The 17,564-nt window shown below is 32.9% G+C and overlaps 2 protein-coding genes across 3 annotated transcripts; one reads left to right on the top strand and one right to left on the bottom strand.

The window, feature by feature from the left end:
- Positions 1 to 412: 412 nt before the first annotated feature.
- On the top strand, positions 413 to 6,102 carry LOC133668462 (serine/threonine-protein phosphatase PP1 isozyme 2-like). Of its 2 annotated transcripts, XM_062088328.1 has the most exons (5): positions 413 to 950; positions 3,665 to 4,224; positions 4,590 to 4,841; positions 5,396 to 5,434; positions 5,782 to 6,102. In XM_062088328.1, exons 1-4 carry the CDS (start codon positions 776 to 778, stop codon positions 5,399 to 5,401), a joined length of 993 nt encoding a protein of 330 aa, XP_061944312.1. In that variant the 5' UTR covers positions 413 to 775; the 3' UTR covers positions 5,402 to 5,434; positions 5,782 to 6,102. The 2 variants fall into 2 exon arrangements, with proteins under 2 accessions (XP_061944312.1, XP_061944311.1); XM_062088327.1 differs by lacking the exon at positions 5,396 to 5,434 and having other exon boundaries at positions 414 to 950.
- A 9,236-nt stretch (positions 6,103 to 15,338) lies between these two features.
- On the bottom strand, positions 15,339 to 17,227 carry LOC133667981 (phosphoenolpyruvate carboxylase kinase 2-like). Its single transcript, XM_062087707.1, has 2 exons — positions 16,396 to 17,227; positions 15,339 to 15,870 (listed from the first exon to the last, which is right to left on the bottom strand). The coding sequence occupies exons 1-2, from the start codon at positions 17,177 to 17,179 to the stop codon at positions 15,824 to 15,826; spliced, it is 831 nt and encodes a 276-aa protein (XP_061943691.1). The 5' UTR covers positions 17,180 to 17,227; the 3' UTR covers positions 15,339 to 15,823.
- Positions 17,228 to 17,564: the final 337 nt, after the last annotated feature.

The following is a 17,564-nucleotide window of genomic DNA, read 5'->3' as shown; positions in this document are numbered from 1 at the left end:
AAGATTTTATTTAATGAAATATCTGTTTTTCTCCATATCTTTAGTTCGGTGTATTAAATAAAATTTTATAAAATATTAATTTCAGTCTTATTGTTACAAAACAAGTTCATTTTCATGTTAGGATCATAGCTTGTTTCTATTAGTAATCTTAAGACATATCTTACACGGTTTATTTTTAAATTAGTTAGATAAAAAATTAAATTTTGAAATTAATTCATGACAAATAATTTCCTGTGATATGAAAAAAAAAAATTACCTTTAATTTTTTTTTTATTCAAGCAAAAGCATAGCACTGTAAGCTATTACTTTCTAATAAAAAATTCAAATTTGAGGAGGTAAGACGTCTCATTCAGAACACTTTATGTAGCTATCATCATATTATGAAACTTATGACTTTTCTATATAGATAACAATCAGAGAGGAAGGAAAAACACTGTGTCTCAATCCCAATAACAAGATTTCCCCCTCTATGAAATTTACCGAACACTCGCTCCCCTCTCTCATCAGTCTAGGTCAGCCCATTTCTCCCTCTCCCTCCACAAATCCCCATCTAAAAGACTCAAATTCTCCCCACTCCATATGAACGACACCCTTCTATTGATAAAACGTCACCGTCCACCATTCCTGGCCATCCCCCAAAGACAATCATGCAATTATGCCTATACCCTCTATCCCCTCCTTCCTTCTCTCCATCTCGCAAGAATCACAACGATTGACTTTTTGGCGTCAAAGTTTTGATTCCTAGTGGAAAAGAGTACATTTTTTTCAAGAAAAGATGGAGCAAGCAGTTCTTGATGATATAATCGAGAGGTTGTTAGAGGTTAGAGGGAAACCTGGAAAGCAAGTTCAGTTATCAGAGTCCGAGATCCGGCAACTTTGTGTGGTGTCTAGAGAGATTTTCTTGCGCCAGCCTAATTTGTTGGAGCTTGAAGCACCCATCAAGATTTGTGGTATTTCTTTTCTTCCTAGATTTGCTTTAGTTTGTGTTTTCTAGCATTTAAGAATGTCCCATGTTTTTATTTTAGCAACCCATGTAAATTTTTGTGTTCTTTTATGCTTTACCTTTTATTTATTTTTTTAGGCTTGGAGGGTTTTTTTTTTCCTCTACTCTTTTTAAGGATTGGTGTTTAGTTGCTTGCCATGTATTTTTTTAAGTAAAGATTGTGTCTTTGATGACCCTATTAAGATTTGGAGCGTCTTATATGAACATCATTTTGCTGGTTTTGTGTGTCTTGGAGGATTCTTTTGTGTCCTAGGTGTGATTTTATTGCTTATTATAAAGTGTTTGTAGGGACTTGTGTTTTTGTTTAGATGAAAGGTTTAAATTTTACATGGATTATGGTAACCCCATTTGGTGTTTACTAGTTTGTGGTTCTTGGATTGGATGGAGTGCTTTATATAAGTTCGTTTTTGTGATTTGTGGTTGTTTTTTGGTGAAGCCCTGGAGAGTTGGTTTGGGTTTGTGTTACCTGAAATTGAAGGTTGTGACTTGTCTGTGATTTAGTAGTGGTTTATTGCTTCTTTTTACTGCACAACAGAATCCAAGTCTATATTTTGGTGCAGCTATCTATTTATGATATCAACGTCTTCTGGTTTTTTGGCTTGATTGGGCTTGCTTGCTTGTTTGTTGATTGTGTTTTATATTTAAATGATCCTTGTCTGTAGTTGGACAAACCCATAGAGTTTCATTGTATTTTATGCTATCTTCGCTTGGTATGCTGCTCTTATTTGATTATTTTTATTTTTATTTTTTTATGTTTTGGGCACAATTTCATTGCCATGTTGGTTACTTATCTTCTTGTGCATGTATTGGTTTTTGGAGAATTCATTTTGCCAACTGCACATGATACTTGGAAATAGCTTGTGAACAGTGAGTCCGACTTGGGGCTTTATGTTCTGGAGAATTCATTTGTTTTGTTTGATTTTGATTGATAGATGAATCTTACTGATTTGTGTGTGTTTTGTATGTTCGTATATGCTTATTCGCAAACTGTGTCAAGATTGTGAACTGAAGTTATTCATAACATTTTCTGTATATTAGCGAAATCACATTTTGCCATGAAGGAATGTTTATGAAAACTGTGTTTTAGACATTGCAATGTCCAATTAGTTGGGTGCACTAAGCGCTCTCTTCTTTGATTACTGGCAACAATTGCATGTTTGTGTTCTCCTGTTGTGGAGTGTCCGAGGATCCTTCATATGGGTTTTCGTTACATTCCCAAAATATGTTTGCTGATCTAATGAATTTTATTTGAGTTGCAGATTATTGCTTTTCTTTGTTATTTCTATTTGATGCTGATCTATTTTCTTGTATTGAATCTCTCTCCTGTTCTGTTGAGGGTTCACATATCCTTTTACATGTTCCTCGTGCACACTGGGAAAAGATTGCTATGGAGTTGTTTTTTGTACCATTCCTGTTTGTGTCTTCAATGCACTTGGCTTGGTTATGTGCATGTTAGTATTCCTATTGACACTGCATGGCAGAACTTGCTCAGGTGTTTTATTGCAGTCTAGTCATGCCCTAAAACACCTGCATGATCACTACTATGGCCATTTAATGCTAATCATCATTTCCTGCTCTATTCTTTTGGTATTTTTAAATGTCTTTGAGGTTTATGGTTTCTTAGATGTCTAAGAAATGTTATTGTCTGCTTTTCATTGTCGTGTTATTATCAAAGTAAATGGTTTAATACTTCCAAATTATGAATTGTATACTTTTTTATTAATATTTTTTATATTTGAGCTCAAAATTGCAAGTACAAATTGCACAAGGAGATCGGAAACCGCTTGTGTTCTGATCTTAATGTACTTGTGTCTTTTTAATTTTATTCAAGATTCTCTAAACAGTTAACAGAATTTCCTAATTATTTTGATAGCACAGTATTTTGTTTTCCTTAGTTGCATGTTCTAATCTAAACAAAGTTTGAATGATGCTTTGTATTGATCCTTTGAATTATGTACTTCTCTCAAATACTCAGGTTTCAAACTTTTTAAACCAGCCATCAAACTTGCTCTCTTGATCAGTGTTGGATTTTCAGCGACATTTGCTCAGGAAATTTGTCCTTGTTCTCTTTGATGCATTCTTTCCCCATAAATCCTAGTTTCTTTGCAAAGTCTCTTTTGAAAGTCATTTCTCATGTAGAGAGAAGCTCTAGGTGTTTTCCATTTGCAGCAATCCACTTGAATACTTTCTTGAAAATGCTGTATACACATTTTCTAGAAAACCTCAGTTATTTATTTTTGGCCATGGCTACAAAAATGGTGTAGCCTTTCATCTCTCCAAAAGTGAACAAACAAACTTAGTTATTATAATGGTAATCTTGTTCTCATTACTCTTGTATCAAACATATCCTCAAGGTCATTACTTCTATGGTTTACGTGCTTGATGCATGATCAAATGTCCATTTATTCTTTGCTGGATGATGCCTTGGTGATGGATTTTTACATGTAGTACTCTTATGTTGTTTTGAAGTCATTGATTTAAAAAATATATTGTGTGTGTTGATGGACTTGATGTGGTCTGCTGATTAGTTGAGAACAATCAGGATAGTTAATATTATAAATTAGGAAAGAATTGGCATCTTTATGTATCACTAGATTTTTTTTCTCCCCTTTCTTACTAAGGAATTTTCTACTGTTGTTGGAATATGCTTGTAACATGCAGGTGATATCCATGGTCAATATTCTGATCTTCTAAGGCTATTCGAATATGGTGGTTTCCCTCCAGATGCAAGCTACTTATTTTTGGGGGACTATGTGGATCGAGGCAAGCAAAGCCTGGAGACAATATGTCTTCTCCTTGCTTATAAGATAAAATATCCAGAAAACTTTTTCCTCTTGAGGGGAAACCATGAATGTGCTTCAATAAACCGCATATATGGTTTTTATGATGAGTGTAAGAGAAGGTTTAATGTTAGGATATGGAAGGCATTTATTGAATGTTTTAATTGCCTACCTGTGGCTGCGCTAATTGATGCGAAGATTCTCTGCATGCATGGTGGATTGTCTCCGGAGCTAAATAATTTGGAACAGATTCGAAACTTACAGCGCCCAACTGATGTACCAGACTCAGGTTTACTCTGTGATCTTCTCTGGTCAGATCCTAGTAAAGATGTTCAGGGTTGGGGGATGAATGACAGGGGAGTTTCATACACATTTGGTCCTGACAAGGTGGCAGAGTTTCTTCAGAAGCAGGATTTGGATCTCATTTGTCGTGCCCACCAGGTTTGAACTGTCACAGCAATTCAATTTCTCTTGGGCAGGCTTCTAGTTGAATTCATATCCACTTTTACTTGTAAGGTTGTTATGAATTAACAATCTGGAGCCACACTTATATCTTTTATTGAATTGCTCAGTTTTCTTTTGGGAACTGTACATATGTTTGGAGTGGTTTGAGCCAATTGGCCCATTAATTTCTTTGTTTAACTCAAGAAAATGGCCCTTGACATTTTCCCTATAAATTTATAACTTACTGTGATATTGTCTCTGGTTGTCCATTCTATTCAGAGTTTTCAGTTATAACAGAGTTTATTCTTTTGCCATCATTTCTAAGACTTTATGATTCATTATTTCCTCAATGTATGTTGCAGGTTGTGGAGGATGGATATGAGTTCTTTGCCAACCGACAACTCGTAACTATATTTTCAGCGCCTAATTACTGTGGGGAGTTTGATAATGCTGGTGCTATGATGAGTGTGGATGAGACTTTAATGTGCTCTTTCCAAATATTAAAGCCTGCTGATAAGAAATCAAAGTTTAAGCCTGGAAACACTTCAACCGGAGTAGGTGTTTTTGGGAGCACCATTACAGCTAAGCCTGGAAACCCTCCGCCAGGAGTCAAGGTAAATGCATGACTTATAAAGACCTGAAATGCTGTTTTTGTAGTGGAATTTTTAGATGGATAACTAGAGTACTCGATGTTAATTGTATGATAATGTGCCCTTTTGTAGTTCATGTATTTTTTTAAATATTTTGGTAAAGACAGTCAAGTGGAGAAGTAGTTAATGTTTGTCCTTGTCTGTGTTCTGGCAGAGCTTTCCATCTTTCATGGTCATCTTTTGAAAGTGATTTTTAGTGTATACCTTTACAGTTTTTATCTGGCACAACTTTTAGGAGGGGAAAGTTTCAACCATTTTCCCATGTATCCGAAGACTGAAAAGAAACTTAAGAAATTGCGCATGCTTCACAATTTGAACTCCAGTTTTTCTTCTCTTAACTTTCCCTTTCTCCATTACTTTGATACTTTGGCACTCTTTTGTGGTTGTCCTGATACTTGTAAATGTACTTTTCTCTTTCCCCTTCAATTGGAATAAATCTGCAGTTAGTGACTTAGTGTGAATGCTCTCTTCTACATTGGCTGACTAGAGATAAATGTGCCACCATGTTGAATTGACAGATGTAATGGTGGAGCGACTGTAGAGTTGGATGAATCATGGTGCGTAAAGGTGGCTTGTTTGTGGTAGTCAAGCAAATGGGTTCAGGGTAGTTTCAGGGAAACTCATTGTTTAGTCATGGATAGAGAATCTTCTGCAATTTAATAAAAAAATTAATTCTAGGAGTAGGAAGACATATTTGTTCAACCCTCTTGAAGTTTGTATTATTCAGCTTGCATGTGTTGATTTCTGTCCAAAAAAAGAAATTTGTCCATTCTATCCAAAAAAGGGGAGAATGCAAATTATGTATTTTGTCTTCGTTGCATTTGACTTATGCTTGTTGTGTGTTTCGGTATTTTTATTTTACATATAATTGCTAACTGTCATATTTGTTTGTTTGGCATTGCAGTCCTTCCTTGGCACAAACGTATGACTGTTGGATTTCCACGTAGAGATCAAGCTTGGTTGGATCAAGAACGCTCCGAGATTCAAGGTCCATTTAATTTCCTTACTGTATGCTGAAATTGTATAAATTGGAGGGGGTGAGGGTGGGGGGTTAGAATCTGATGCAAAGATTTTGCTTTCCTTATATAAAGTTGGGTTTGAAGATAGAAGGCTGAGGTCTCCTCATCTTGATTGTACACTAATAGCTGCTAGAATTATTGCTATGAATTGTTTCCATGCTGCTCTTATTGTTCCTCACATCTGGAAGCATTTTTTTATTTTAAAACCCGAGCTAGGGGTTGATCAGGGCAAGTTCAAAGTCATGGTCAGCTCATTTTTTTTTAATTCTATAAAAAATTAAAAATAACATCTTTCTGAGAAGAAAAGAAAGGAAAAGAGTAAACGTGTTTTGGCCGTTTGACCTTGATACCACAACAATGTCTAAACAATGAACTCGTGGATCTCAATGCCATCATTGAGTTTGAAGGAGCTGTGCAGTACACGGAGATGGACTTTTTCTTTAAAGAGATGCTTCCCCCTCCATGTATTCTGTTGTTATGTGTTCATCTTCCAAGGCTATGAGGTCTATAAAAGATCATATATTTTCTTATCATAAAGTGTGCTCAAAATAACCGAGTTATCAAGAAAATAAATATATAAAAAAGTTACTCGAAAAAATCAAACCGAGTGGGAAAATTGGAAAAATTGATAGAAATACATAAAAGAATCTTGGTTCGGTTTAAAGGGTCTGAAACTGATTCAACTAACCCAAACCGAACCAGAAAACCACAAAATAAATTCAGGTATATAAGGAAATTATGATATAAAAACTGAAATTGAGAAAAACTAAGCCCCTCCCTCTCTCTCTCACGGCCCAACCAGCCACCCTCCCTCTCACTCCATAGCCCAACATCCACTTTCCCTGTCAATATTGTTCAATAAGCAGAACATAAACGAACGAAATGGAGTTGAATCAAGACGACTCATTGGTGAGTCAGATGGGCGGGGAAGTATGTTCAAATGATAAAACAAGTTGAAGAGAGTGAGGATTTGCGGCCTCAAAGACAAAAAGGATCTTCTATTTCGTGCTTTCTTTTCATGTACTGGTCTGATCTGATGTTCAAATTTGAGAGTTGTTGTGTTTAGCACGGTCCCTTTGCCAAGTTATAGACCTGATTTGAACAATAAGCGTCCACAGAAAGAGATGTCTTTACTGTTCAATGTAGCATATATAGTTTAAATTAGAACAGAAGAACTCATGAACATTTTATCAAGAACTTGCTCTCAAATGCTTTAATGTCCGAGTTCTTATATTTTTTGTCATTCTATCTGCACATGTGCTTGCAATCTCTCATTCTAATGTATTGCAATTCTTTTTTTGCAGCTTAAAAGTTGTGTGAGAAAGGAGATCCATAAGGCGAGTTCTGCTTTTTAATATAATTGAGGGAATTTGATGTGAGAAAGGAGATTCATCAGGCGAGTTCATTTAACCTGCTCTTTAATATAATTATGAAAACAACTGATTTTAAAAAATATAGGTCTGTCATAACTAAATAAAAATATACCAGAGACAGATTACGTCGATGACCTAGCAGATACATTTATGGAATCACTACTACAATAGTCGGATCTTTAGATTTTAAAAATCTCACTCTAGAGCCCTGGTTTTGGCAGTTTTTGTAATTTTTCTTATTATTTTTAAATTTTATACATCATTTCTTTATAATCTTATATTATTGTTTCTTAAGTGAGGTAGAATTTATGGTCTATTTAAAGCTTTGTAAATCTTATAAAAAAACAGACTTTATCATTGTTATTTTAGAAAAAATAAAACATGTGAACTTGAAATTCACATTAAAAACCTCTTTTACTCGTTAAAATTTTCGTGTTTTTTCTTTCTTTTTCCTGCCTTCAGCTTCGACCTACATCAAAACTGTAATTCTTGTAATTGTAGTTCCTACAAGACCACATGTTGTAAACTCAAAACCAAAAATGGACCAGATCATTTGCTCCCCGAAAACCCATATTATCTTGAACCTCGCTACCCCTGCCATAGTAGTTATAGCACATGTTGGCCATTTCTAACACTTTATATGCAACTTACGAGGTTATTTGGAAATGCGAATGAGGAACGAGGTAGGAATTGCATTGGATCATTGCGTAAAAACATGGAACAGAAGTGTTGGTTTGCCAGCCTCACCTCGTTCCGAGAAGGCTCTCAAGTCTTAATCAATATGGCACTGTTTATTTTTTTCAATGTTTAACGTGTGAAGGCTGCTGTCTTCTTACTTGTGGCCAAATTCCACTAGCTGGAGCCATGGGTTCAAAGAAATGGTGGCTCGCCATGGGATTGAAGTGCGCACTATTCTGCATGGCATGCTCGTGTTGATGTGACCTGGCTATAAAAGTGGTTCAAGTTCTTCCAGCTCTCCAGTTTTGACTAGAATTTCATTACAAATTTTGAAGGCCTGCTAGCTTTTCTCTGTGGTGACAGCAAACTAGGAGCGGGAAGCCATGGTACTAAAATGAAGAACTAGTCCTGTGGAATCAACGGTTTTGTAGATTTTCTACAAGATAAGGGAGTATGATAAGAAGCTTATCTGATATGATTTAAACTCACTTATTCTATTGAATAACGAGCGCAGAATAGTATAAACACTCTCTTTCATATCACTGTTCTTCTTCTTCTTATTCTTTTCTCTAAATTCTATATATTCTTATCATCATCTCTGCTGATGGGAGATTTTTGTGAGGAGTCCTTGGGAAAATTTGAGTAAGGGGAGAAGAGTTGACTAGCATAAACTAATTGGTTCTCTCCGTTTACTTAATTAGCAGTTCTTAACAAATCTTATCTGACCTACTCGATTAATTCAAAATATCTATAATTCAAAGGTTAATATCAGTTTGATTCTAATTTGAATCAGAAATCTATAATTCAAAGAAATAAAATGATGTTTTTATATTAAAAAAATTATTGAGTTGGCTTAATCACCCAAATTTTGTTTTGAGTGAAACTTTGGCTAGGTCGACAACCTTAACTGGGCCGACCTATAACATAAGTTGTAAATTATAATTTTTTTAATTATATTCTTTAGTTTAAAATTTATTTTAGACAGAAAATACAGGTTGTGCACTCCCAAGAAATCATATTTCAATCAATTGGCACTGGATACTGAAAACTTATTTATTTTTGCATTTTAAAAACATTTTAAATACATACTTCCAACATGATCTAGAAAATTGTAGCATGGCAGAAAAATTCCCGATGCCATATGTATTCTTTGCAGATCTTCAGGGGTAAGATCGTGCTCATGATCTTTACTTACTCCAAGGAAATTTGGAACTAGACTTTTTTTTAAGTCAATTCTCGATCATGTTGAAACGTCTATGCTATTTTTATGATGATTTTCAAGAGTTTATGTTGCCTTGGCTTCCAAGAAATTTCTTAAATTGACTTGTCGGTTTGATTCTTCTTTTTTTTTTAATTATTATCAAATATAAACTAGTCCTCGGTAGAAAAAATGCTTATAAACTAGTATATTGAGAATTTGAAGAAACGACTGGGCAAACGACATGGAAGGGAGACAAGTCAAGGGGAACCTTTCTTCACTCCATGAACTGCCATTTGTGTTCCAAAGCAATCCGAGGAGAAGGACAGGAAGCCCTAATAAATTATCTTCTGGGCCATGGACGACAGACACCTCAAAGTCTTCTGCTACTTTTCTCGATATGCTATTCCACATATCTGCTTTCCTTGTGAATTGGAAACGATTGCTTTCTTTTTAATATATAATCGTGCTGGTTTCACGTGTATTATTTATTATTTAGTTATTGTTTCGAAACAAAAATAAATAAAGAAAATTAAGATAAGAAAATATATTTTTTTGGAAATATTAATTAACCGAGCGCAGTCCACACAAATATTCAGGAGAAGATCTTTGAATCCTTATGCAGTCCATTCTATGAATCGGGACAGTCTAGCAAATAAATATAAATTTATTATAAATCGTGATCCGAGTCTATGATTTTAATTTTTAATTATAAAGTCTAATTATTGATATTTAACAAAACCTTCTTCCATGCCCTCTTCGTGATCCAATTCATAGAACTTGTCTAAACTGTGTTAGCTACATTATCCAACTCTTGATTTATATATATATTTTTATTGTTGCTTATGTTTTGAATATTTTTAAATTTTATATTTATTTTGATTTTAGTGCGTAGATCTTAGCTTACGAGGAAAAAATATCTAAACAAACTCTTAAATTTAAGATTTTCAATTATCTTCAAATAAAATTTAGATTGAAAAACCGAAGACGAAACAAAGATTAGAATATAAAAAAAATTAAAAACAAAAATAAACTATACTAAATTATGTAGGCTAAGGAGAATTACGAATACATAAATTATATATAAAATAAGGTAGGAATAAAAAAAACTAATTTGTAATTAAACTTGAGTTGGAAATTAATTTTCATTGATATGATTCCTAGTTTTTCTTGTATTTTCTTCCTTCCTTTTTATAAAAGAATACAGAGAATGTGAGTTTTTTAAAAAAAAAAATATTAAAACCAATCAAATCTTGTATTGTTTGATTTTTAAAAAAATTCTTGACTTAATTTCCTCTTCGATTTAGTTAATTAACACTATCTCAAGAGCCTATTTGGTATTATATTAGTTATTTTTCAAACTATTTCTCATTTAAAAATATATTGAAATATATCAAAATGATCTTAAAACACTATAAAAAATCTAATTTGAAGTAAAAATTAAAAATATTTAAATATTCTAAAAAATATTTTAAAAACAAAAAAAAATATTGTTTATAAATGTTCCCGGAAGATTCCTTTATCATTGACCATTTCCTTTTCTTTTATTTTTCTCTCTTTCGGCCCCCACAGGAGATGTCTGTTTCTCATATATTTCTCATGGACTAAGTTGATCATTCTACATTTCTACTGGTAAGGTCTCATATTCCTTCAAAGAAAATGAAATATCCATCTCTGTGTGGAAGCTTGGCCCCAATTACACTCCTCACTGAACATCATTAGGGCAAATTTCCTGCGGCCACCTGACCAATAAGTCAAAAGAAATGGCTTGATAAGTGCATGTGACAATATTAACACCACACAAAAAAAAAATAAAAAAATCAAGAAGATGCTTAGTACATTCTTAACGTATATATTTAGAAATCTGTCTTGACTAGCAGAGGAGCACTTGATAAATTCCTTCAGTCACGGGTTTACTTTTATTTTCTTTGCAAAACACGGGTTTTGTGTTTGTTTTTGTGTTTTAATTTTTTTTTAATTATTTTATATTTAAAAAATATTAAATTAATATATTTTTAGATATTTTTATGGTTTTAATGTAATAATATCAAAAATAAATATGAAATTTTTTTTGTAAAAATAAAATGAATCACATTACTGAAGATACACGTAGTCTAGAATTAAAATGAAAAGGGAGAAGAAAAGGAGAACTCGTAAACATTAAGAAAGAAAAGTTGCAGGCTTCTGTTTGACCAAACTATTAATTTGACTTTACATTCGATGTTTCTAGACTCATCCTTTAAGGATTTAGGGTTTGTTTCCGAGGGATATTAGGTCTACACGGTAGGTCTCAAGTTCGAGTTAGAACGTGTATTTTTTATAAGAGTTTGAGACAATTAAGGTTTTACTCATTCACCTGAACCTATAAAATACGCTTTTCTAGAGGTGGGGTTTCCTTGAATTCAAAAAAAAAATTTAGGGTTTGATTCATATTTATTCATGTTTGTGTATTTTTTTAAATTATTTTTTAGCATTTCCGTCCACAATCATGGCATGTATATGACATCATTGACGAACTAGAAAGAATTAAATAGCAAGGCCATTAATTTCGCCATCAATCTTCGACAATATTGCAAGCACCCATGTGAGCTTTGCACTATGAGACGCAACATAACATTAGGAAATCAAAAGAGTTTTTTAGGGATATGTAATTGCGTGCTTGGGAATCATTCTCTTAAAATTTAAAATTTAAAAAAAATTAATTTTTTTATATTTTCAAATCGTTTTGATATACTAATATCAAAAATAAACTTTTCAAAAAATATATATTATTTTAATATATTTTTAAATCAAAAATAATTTAAACTGCAACCACTACCACATTTTCAAACACACCTATATGTTAAATCCTCAACTTAGTTTATATATAAGCTTTGGGTATTTAGTTTTTTTTCTTAGAGATTTTTCTAATTTTTTTTAGGGATTTATACCTCCCTTGCTTAAATCATTTGGAGACTTAAAATAAGTTTTAAATTTTGAATAAATGCCATGTTTTTATTTTTGTTTTTGTGTGTTCAAGAAACTGAAATGGTCAAATAAGAAATTAGGACTGAAAGAGACATTTGTAAACCTACTTTGGCCACCAAGTTTTTCTGCGAAAAAATGATGGATTGGCTTAGAAATTGGTGACATGAAGACAGAATTGCTCGGAGAAGGAAACTACACACCAATTTCTCATCACATCACATGGGTAGGTCCTAGCTAACTTCCAACTTCCACTAGTTGGTGGCTGATTGGTGATTTTTATTTTTATTTTTTATAATTTAAGTCCAGTACTTCATCAGTACTCTTGGATGGAACTATTGTAATCACTTTCATGTAATATTATAATATGTTTGGTTCTCAAGAAAACTTACAAAATCATGGTATATTAATTAATTAAATACTTTTAAAACTATAATTAAGGTAAAATACAGTTTCAACCCGTGGTTATAAAGGAAATTTTTCAAGGAATTGAAGAGGGAATAGCCATTTTCATTTACTCTTTTGATCTCAAGGCTAAAGTATACATTAGGTAAATTTAGAATTGAATTCCAAACATAGATAAATTAGAGGCATGTTTAGGGTTTGGGAATTGAAGGCCATGTATCCCTTTTCAAGTTCAATGAATATATAGGATTATTTTTTTATTTTTTGTAACCGTGAATGTCCGAATAAGTTTACATGTATCTTAATTAATCTTTTAAAATTCTAAAATTAATAATCATATAAGTTTCTCGTATATCTCGGGTGATAAAATACTCAAACTAATAGTTTTTTAATAGTAAATTAAAAAATTAACCGACCTACACTTGGTATCATTTTATTAGGTGAAGAAGACTCTAGATGATGGAGATAACTTATCAAATTAGATGCTGGATCTATTATCATACCTAACAGGAGACCAAGCATGCTTGAGTCCCAAGTGATTACTTTGTTTTACGCATAAAAAGATGGTCAAAGACTCCAAAAAAAAAAAAGACACGTCTCCCTCTCTCCTCTGTCTGTACTTGTCTGGTCCTCTGCCACTGCTGAAGATTCCTCAACTACGATCCATGATAAGCTATCAAAGGAGCTTTCACACCTGATCCCCATCCAGCAAGATTCATCACTTCCAGCTAGTCCCTCACCAGCTATTTTATTTCTATTTTATTGTTTATTATGGATTTGTTCATCTTTCGGCAGGCTCCCCACAGGATTTTAAATTCATTTCCAGGGTACAATAATGCAAGATTCACCTGCTGTCTTGGGAGGGATCCTTTTGTCCTCCTAGATAGACTAAGCTTCTTCTTCTTTTTTCCCCTCAATAATGGATGTTGAATCCATTTATTTAATATGAGTCACACCATCTTACTCGAGATAATGCCTCATTTTCATTTATTGAGTTAATTCATGCTTGATGTGACTTTAAATTGTATTTATTAAATGTAATCCAGGTTGTTTTGATGTAAGATTTGAGTTATAAATTAATACGAGTTAACTATTTAAGATTTGAGTTATAAATTGAACGGTTTAAATAGTAAAATATTATTTTATTTTAGGATTTTAAAAAATATAAACAAAATTTTTACTAAATTAAAGTTAACTCATTCAATTATCTATAAATTAATGTTTTTTAACACTAGATCTGGACTACGGGGTGTGATTAATAATAACTCGTTGATATCAATCACACACCACAAAAAGGAGTTGTTGTCAAGCAATTAATGTTGCTGACACAATTTTCAAATAAATAGGACATTATGATAACTCAGATGTCCTATTTAATATCTTAAATAAAATACTATTTATTTGAAAAATTAATTTTTAGCTTGATGCTAATCCTGTCAACGGGGGAAATTTCATTTGAAGTCGATTCCCAATTTTAATAGAGAACTCATTCTCAATGCTCAACTTAATTTTATGATAGTTAAATCTATTTATTAAAGTGTTTTTTAAATTATTTTTATTTAAAAAAATATTAAATTAATATTTTAAAATTATTTTAATGTGATATAATTATCAATTATTTTAATTATTCAGATAGCGTTTGGAAACGCAGGCCAACCTATATTTCTAAAAAAATTTAAAAAAAATATTTTTGCTAAAAATTAATATTTTTTTATGTTTTAAATCGTTTTGATGCGTTAATCTCAAAAATAATTTTAAAAAAATAAAAAAATATATTATTTTACTACATTTTAACACGAAAAGCAACCGCAACTACACTTCCAAACAAACATTTAATCTCTCTCTTTTTTTCCTAAGTCTACCCCCCTGCCCCAAAGGCAAGGGAGCTTTGACAAATGCACGGTTTAAATCCCATATCTTAAGGCAAAGAGGAGAGGTCTACATTAATGGTGCCAAGAAATGGCATAATCCAAGCATATGCTGTATGCAAAGGTCTTCCACACACATGGAAGCCGCCTGTATGCATCAAACCTTTGACTTCACTACGTGAAAGACACCCAACGGTTAGCATAAAGTTGGGAGCTAAGGCAACATTATTGATTCTTGAATCTCATTGCTCCGACAGCATCATATTTTTCATAGGTTATTAAATTTATTCTCATTACCCGAGTTAGAATATTATATTTATAACTTGAAATACGTTACAAGTCAAGTTTTAATTTGAATTAATTTAAAAAATAACTTATTTATAATAAATATATTTGGTAAATTCAAAAACATTAAAATTAAGAAACGTTTTAAAAAAACAATTTTATTTTTGATAAAAAATAATAATAACAGCATATGCCATGGCATATCCTTGAAACATGCCTTCGTGACAAGATGACGCAGCTTGCATTTACTACATGGCTACACAGAAAATCAAACAAAAGTTGCACGCTCACATCCCACAAAAATTTAGGGGTTATTTGTGGGAAGATAGTATTATTTTAAAAAATATTTTTTTTATTTTTAAAAAAAGTATTTTTAATATTAGTATATATATTAAAATGATGTAAAAATATAAATAAAAATAATTTAAAAATAACCTAAAAGGTATAGCTTAAATAGTGAGGTCCTGAGTTTGTTTTTTAAAGATCATCAATTCAAGTTCGAAGATCACTAGAAATGCATATAAATTTCAGGATCACTAGAAATACGTGTAAACAGGTCCGAACACTCACAATAAAAAAACAATAATTTATTTTATTTTTTAAGAACATTTTGAAAAAATAAAAGCAACCAAAGCTCTAACCAAGACATGACGATATATTCACAAGAATACTGGTAAAAAGTTAAAGTAGAGACATCATATTAAAGTAGTAATATTACAAACTTTCTTTAGCTTTCTCACTTCCTTGAATTCTTCATAAAAAAAAAAACAAGCAAAGGCGGGGAAAGACGGGATTCTCAACCATTTTCTTCTTAACTATCTACAGCCTCTCTTGGATTCTCTCTTCACACAAAACAAGGCCAAAAAAGATAAAACTAAACAAAAAAAAAAAAAAAGGTCACAGTCCTTTGCAGCAGAGCCTCCCACGAGAGAAGATGCCATGCGACTGTTTCTTTGTCCATTTCTCCCATCCTCTCTACTCTCTGGCATGGAAAAAACTGAGATTCTGGAAGTATTCACCATAGGGTTTTGTGCTGCACAAAGAAAAGTCGGGATCTTGTGACTTGATAGGTAGTTGTATATGTACACACCGCAGAGTGATAAGCTATTAGCAGTACTTGCTTCCAGTGTATTTTCTTGGATTTTACAAGGGCAGACTAGACCATTGAAACTGTCTCTCCTCCACTCAAGATCCATGGGTGCCCTGCATTCCACGAAGCACAAAACAGAGTGAGCCTAATGATTTAGGAGCATCAAAAGAGTGATTCAAAGCCAGAGAAAGGATAAAATTTATGTTTGGTTGATGAGAGATTTGTTGAAAAAGAAAAGCCTTTTCAGCATTTTAACTGGTAAAATCTGTGATCGGAAGAAAACCCATCTTAAATTATCAAAAGCAGAGGATTATGCTATAACGGTTCCAAAACCTGTTTGGTTAACAAGAAAATTGTGAAAATAAAGAAAGCCCATTTTGGAAACCTAACTCATAAACTCATTAATCAAAAGAAACCCCACTTCGAATCCTCAAGAAGATCAACAAAAGTTAAAAAAAAAAAAAAAAGTTCTAAAACCCTGTTTGGTTTACAAGAAAATTGTGAAAATAAAGAAAATTCATTTCAGTATTCTAACTCATGAACTCATTAATCAAAAGAAACCCACTTCAAGTCCTCAAAAAGATCACCAAAAGTCTAAGACTTAACCCAAAAATCTCAAAAAAATTTAAGGAACTTACTCAGAGCTTGCTCAGCTGAAAATCTCCTAGAAACGTCTCTGCAGATCATCTTCCTCAACAGATCCTTAGCTTCCGGGGAAACATTTCTAAAAACCTTAGGCGGAAATCTCAAATTCCCTCTAACAACAGCCTCAAAAATCTCCTCAACAGTCTCCCCATAAAACGGAGGAAATCCAGCCAACATAGCATACAAAACCACCCCAGCACTCCACACATCAACCTTCTCATTATAATCCCTCCCCATCACCACCTCCGGCGCCGCGTAATACGGCGTACCCACCAGCCCACTCACCGTCCCTTCCTCCGCTACCCAAACAGCCGACCCAAAATCCGCCAACTTCACCCGGTCCATCTCATCAAACAATATGTTATCCGGCTTTATATCTCTGTGCACGATACTAAACCTATGGCAATGCGCTATTGCTGTCAACAACTGCTTCATTACAGACGCAGATATGGCTTCGCTGAATCCTCCATTACTCTCTATCAAACGATCATAAAGAGTATTCTGCTCGCAAAGCTCTAATACCATGTCAAGAGAGTCTTCAGTATCGTAGACATCGAAGATTTCGACAATGTTTGGATGAGGAGACAGGAGGGACATGATCTTTGCTTCGTTTTGAAGACACTCTCGGTCGGTTGGATCCGTAAGGAGATTCTTGTCTACAGATTTACAAGCAAAGAAATCGTTCTTGATGGGTGAAAAACAACGGGAGATTGTGCCAAATCTACCGCGGCCGATCTCTTCACAAATTTGATAGTTGTTCTTTAGGGTCTCACACATTTTCTTGAAGGTTCTTTGGAGTTTGTTTTTATTACACTAAATTTTTGTTACTCAGTCCTTACTTTATAGAGGAAGAGACAGAGAGGTGAGGGAATTTGTTTTGGGAATATTCTCAAATTAAAATAGAATCTATGAACTGTAATTCAACCGGTGGGTCCGGTTACAGTTATTAGGGTTTCTGTGAGTGTGTGAGAAGGTTGTATTTTAAAATATTTTTTTAAAAAATATATATATTAAAATGATATTTTTTATTTTAAAAAAGTTATTTTTAATATTAAAATATAAAAAATTAAAAAATATATATATAAAATCAACTTAAAAATAATAAATTAAAAAAATTAATTTTTTAAAAAATATTTTTAAAACACAAAATAAACAGTTTTTT

The sequence above is a fragment of the Populus nigra genome, chromosome 11 (genome assembly GCF_951802175.1).
Source record: "Populus nigra chromosome 11, ddPopNigr1.1, whole genome shotgun sequence".
Taxonomy (NCBI): Eukaryota; Viridiplantae; Streptophyta; class Magnoliopsida; order Malpighiales; family Salicaceae; genus Populus; species Populus nigra.
The sequence above is the reverse complement of the archived record's forward strand: the minus strand, read 5'-3'. Positions and strand labels throughout refer to the sequence as shown.

What these genes read in the sequence shown, in the direction of transcription:
- LOC133668462 (XM_062088327.1), top strand. Translation starts at nt 776, where the DNA reads ATGGAGCAAGCAGTTCTTGATGATATAATCGAGAGGTTGTTAGAGGTT. An exon ending in AGCACCCATCAAGATTTGTG is followed by an intron (nt 951 to 3,664) that starts GTATTTCTTTTC and finishes TGTAACATGCAG; the next exon opens with GTGATATCCATGGTCAATAT. An exon ending in TCATTTGTCGTGCCCACCAG is followed by an intron (nt 4,225 to 4,589) that starts GTTTGAACTGTC and finishes TGTATGTTGCAG; the next exon opens with GTTGTGGAGGATGGATATGA.
- LOC133667981 (XM_062087707.1), bottom strand. Translation starts at nt 17,179, where the DNA reads ATGTGTGAGACCCTAAAGAACAACTATCAAATTTGTGAAGAGATCGGC. An exon ending in TTCAGCTGAGCAAGCTCTGA is followed by an intron (nt 15,871 to 16,395) that starts GTAAGTTCCTTA and finishes CGTGGAATGCAG; the next exon opens with GGCACCCATGGATCTTGAGT.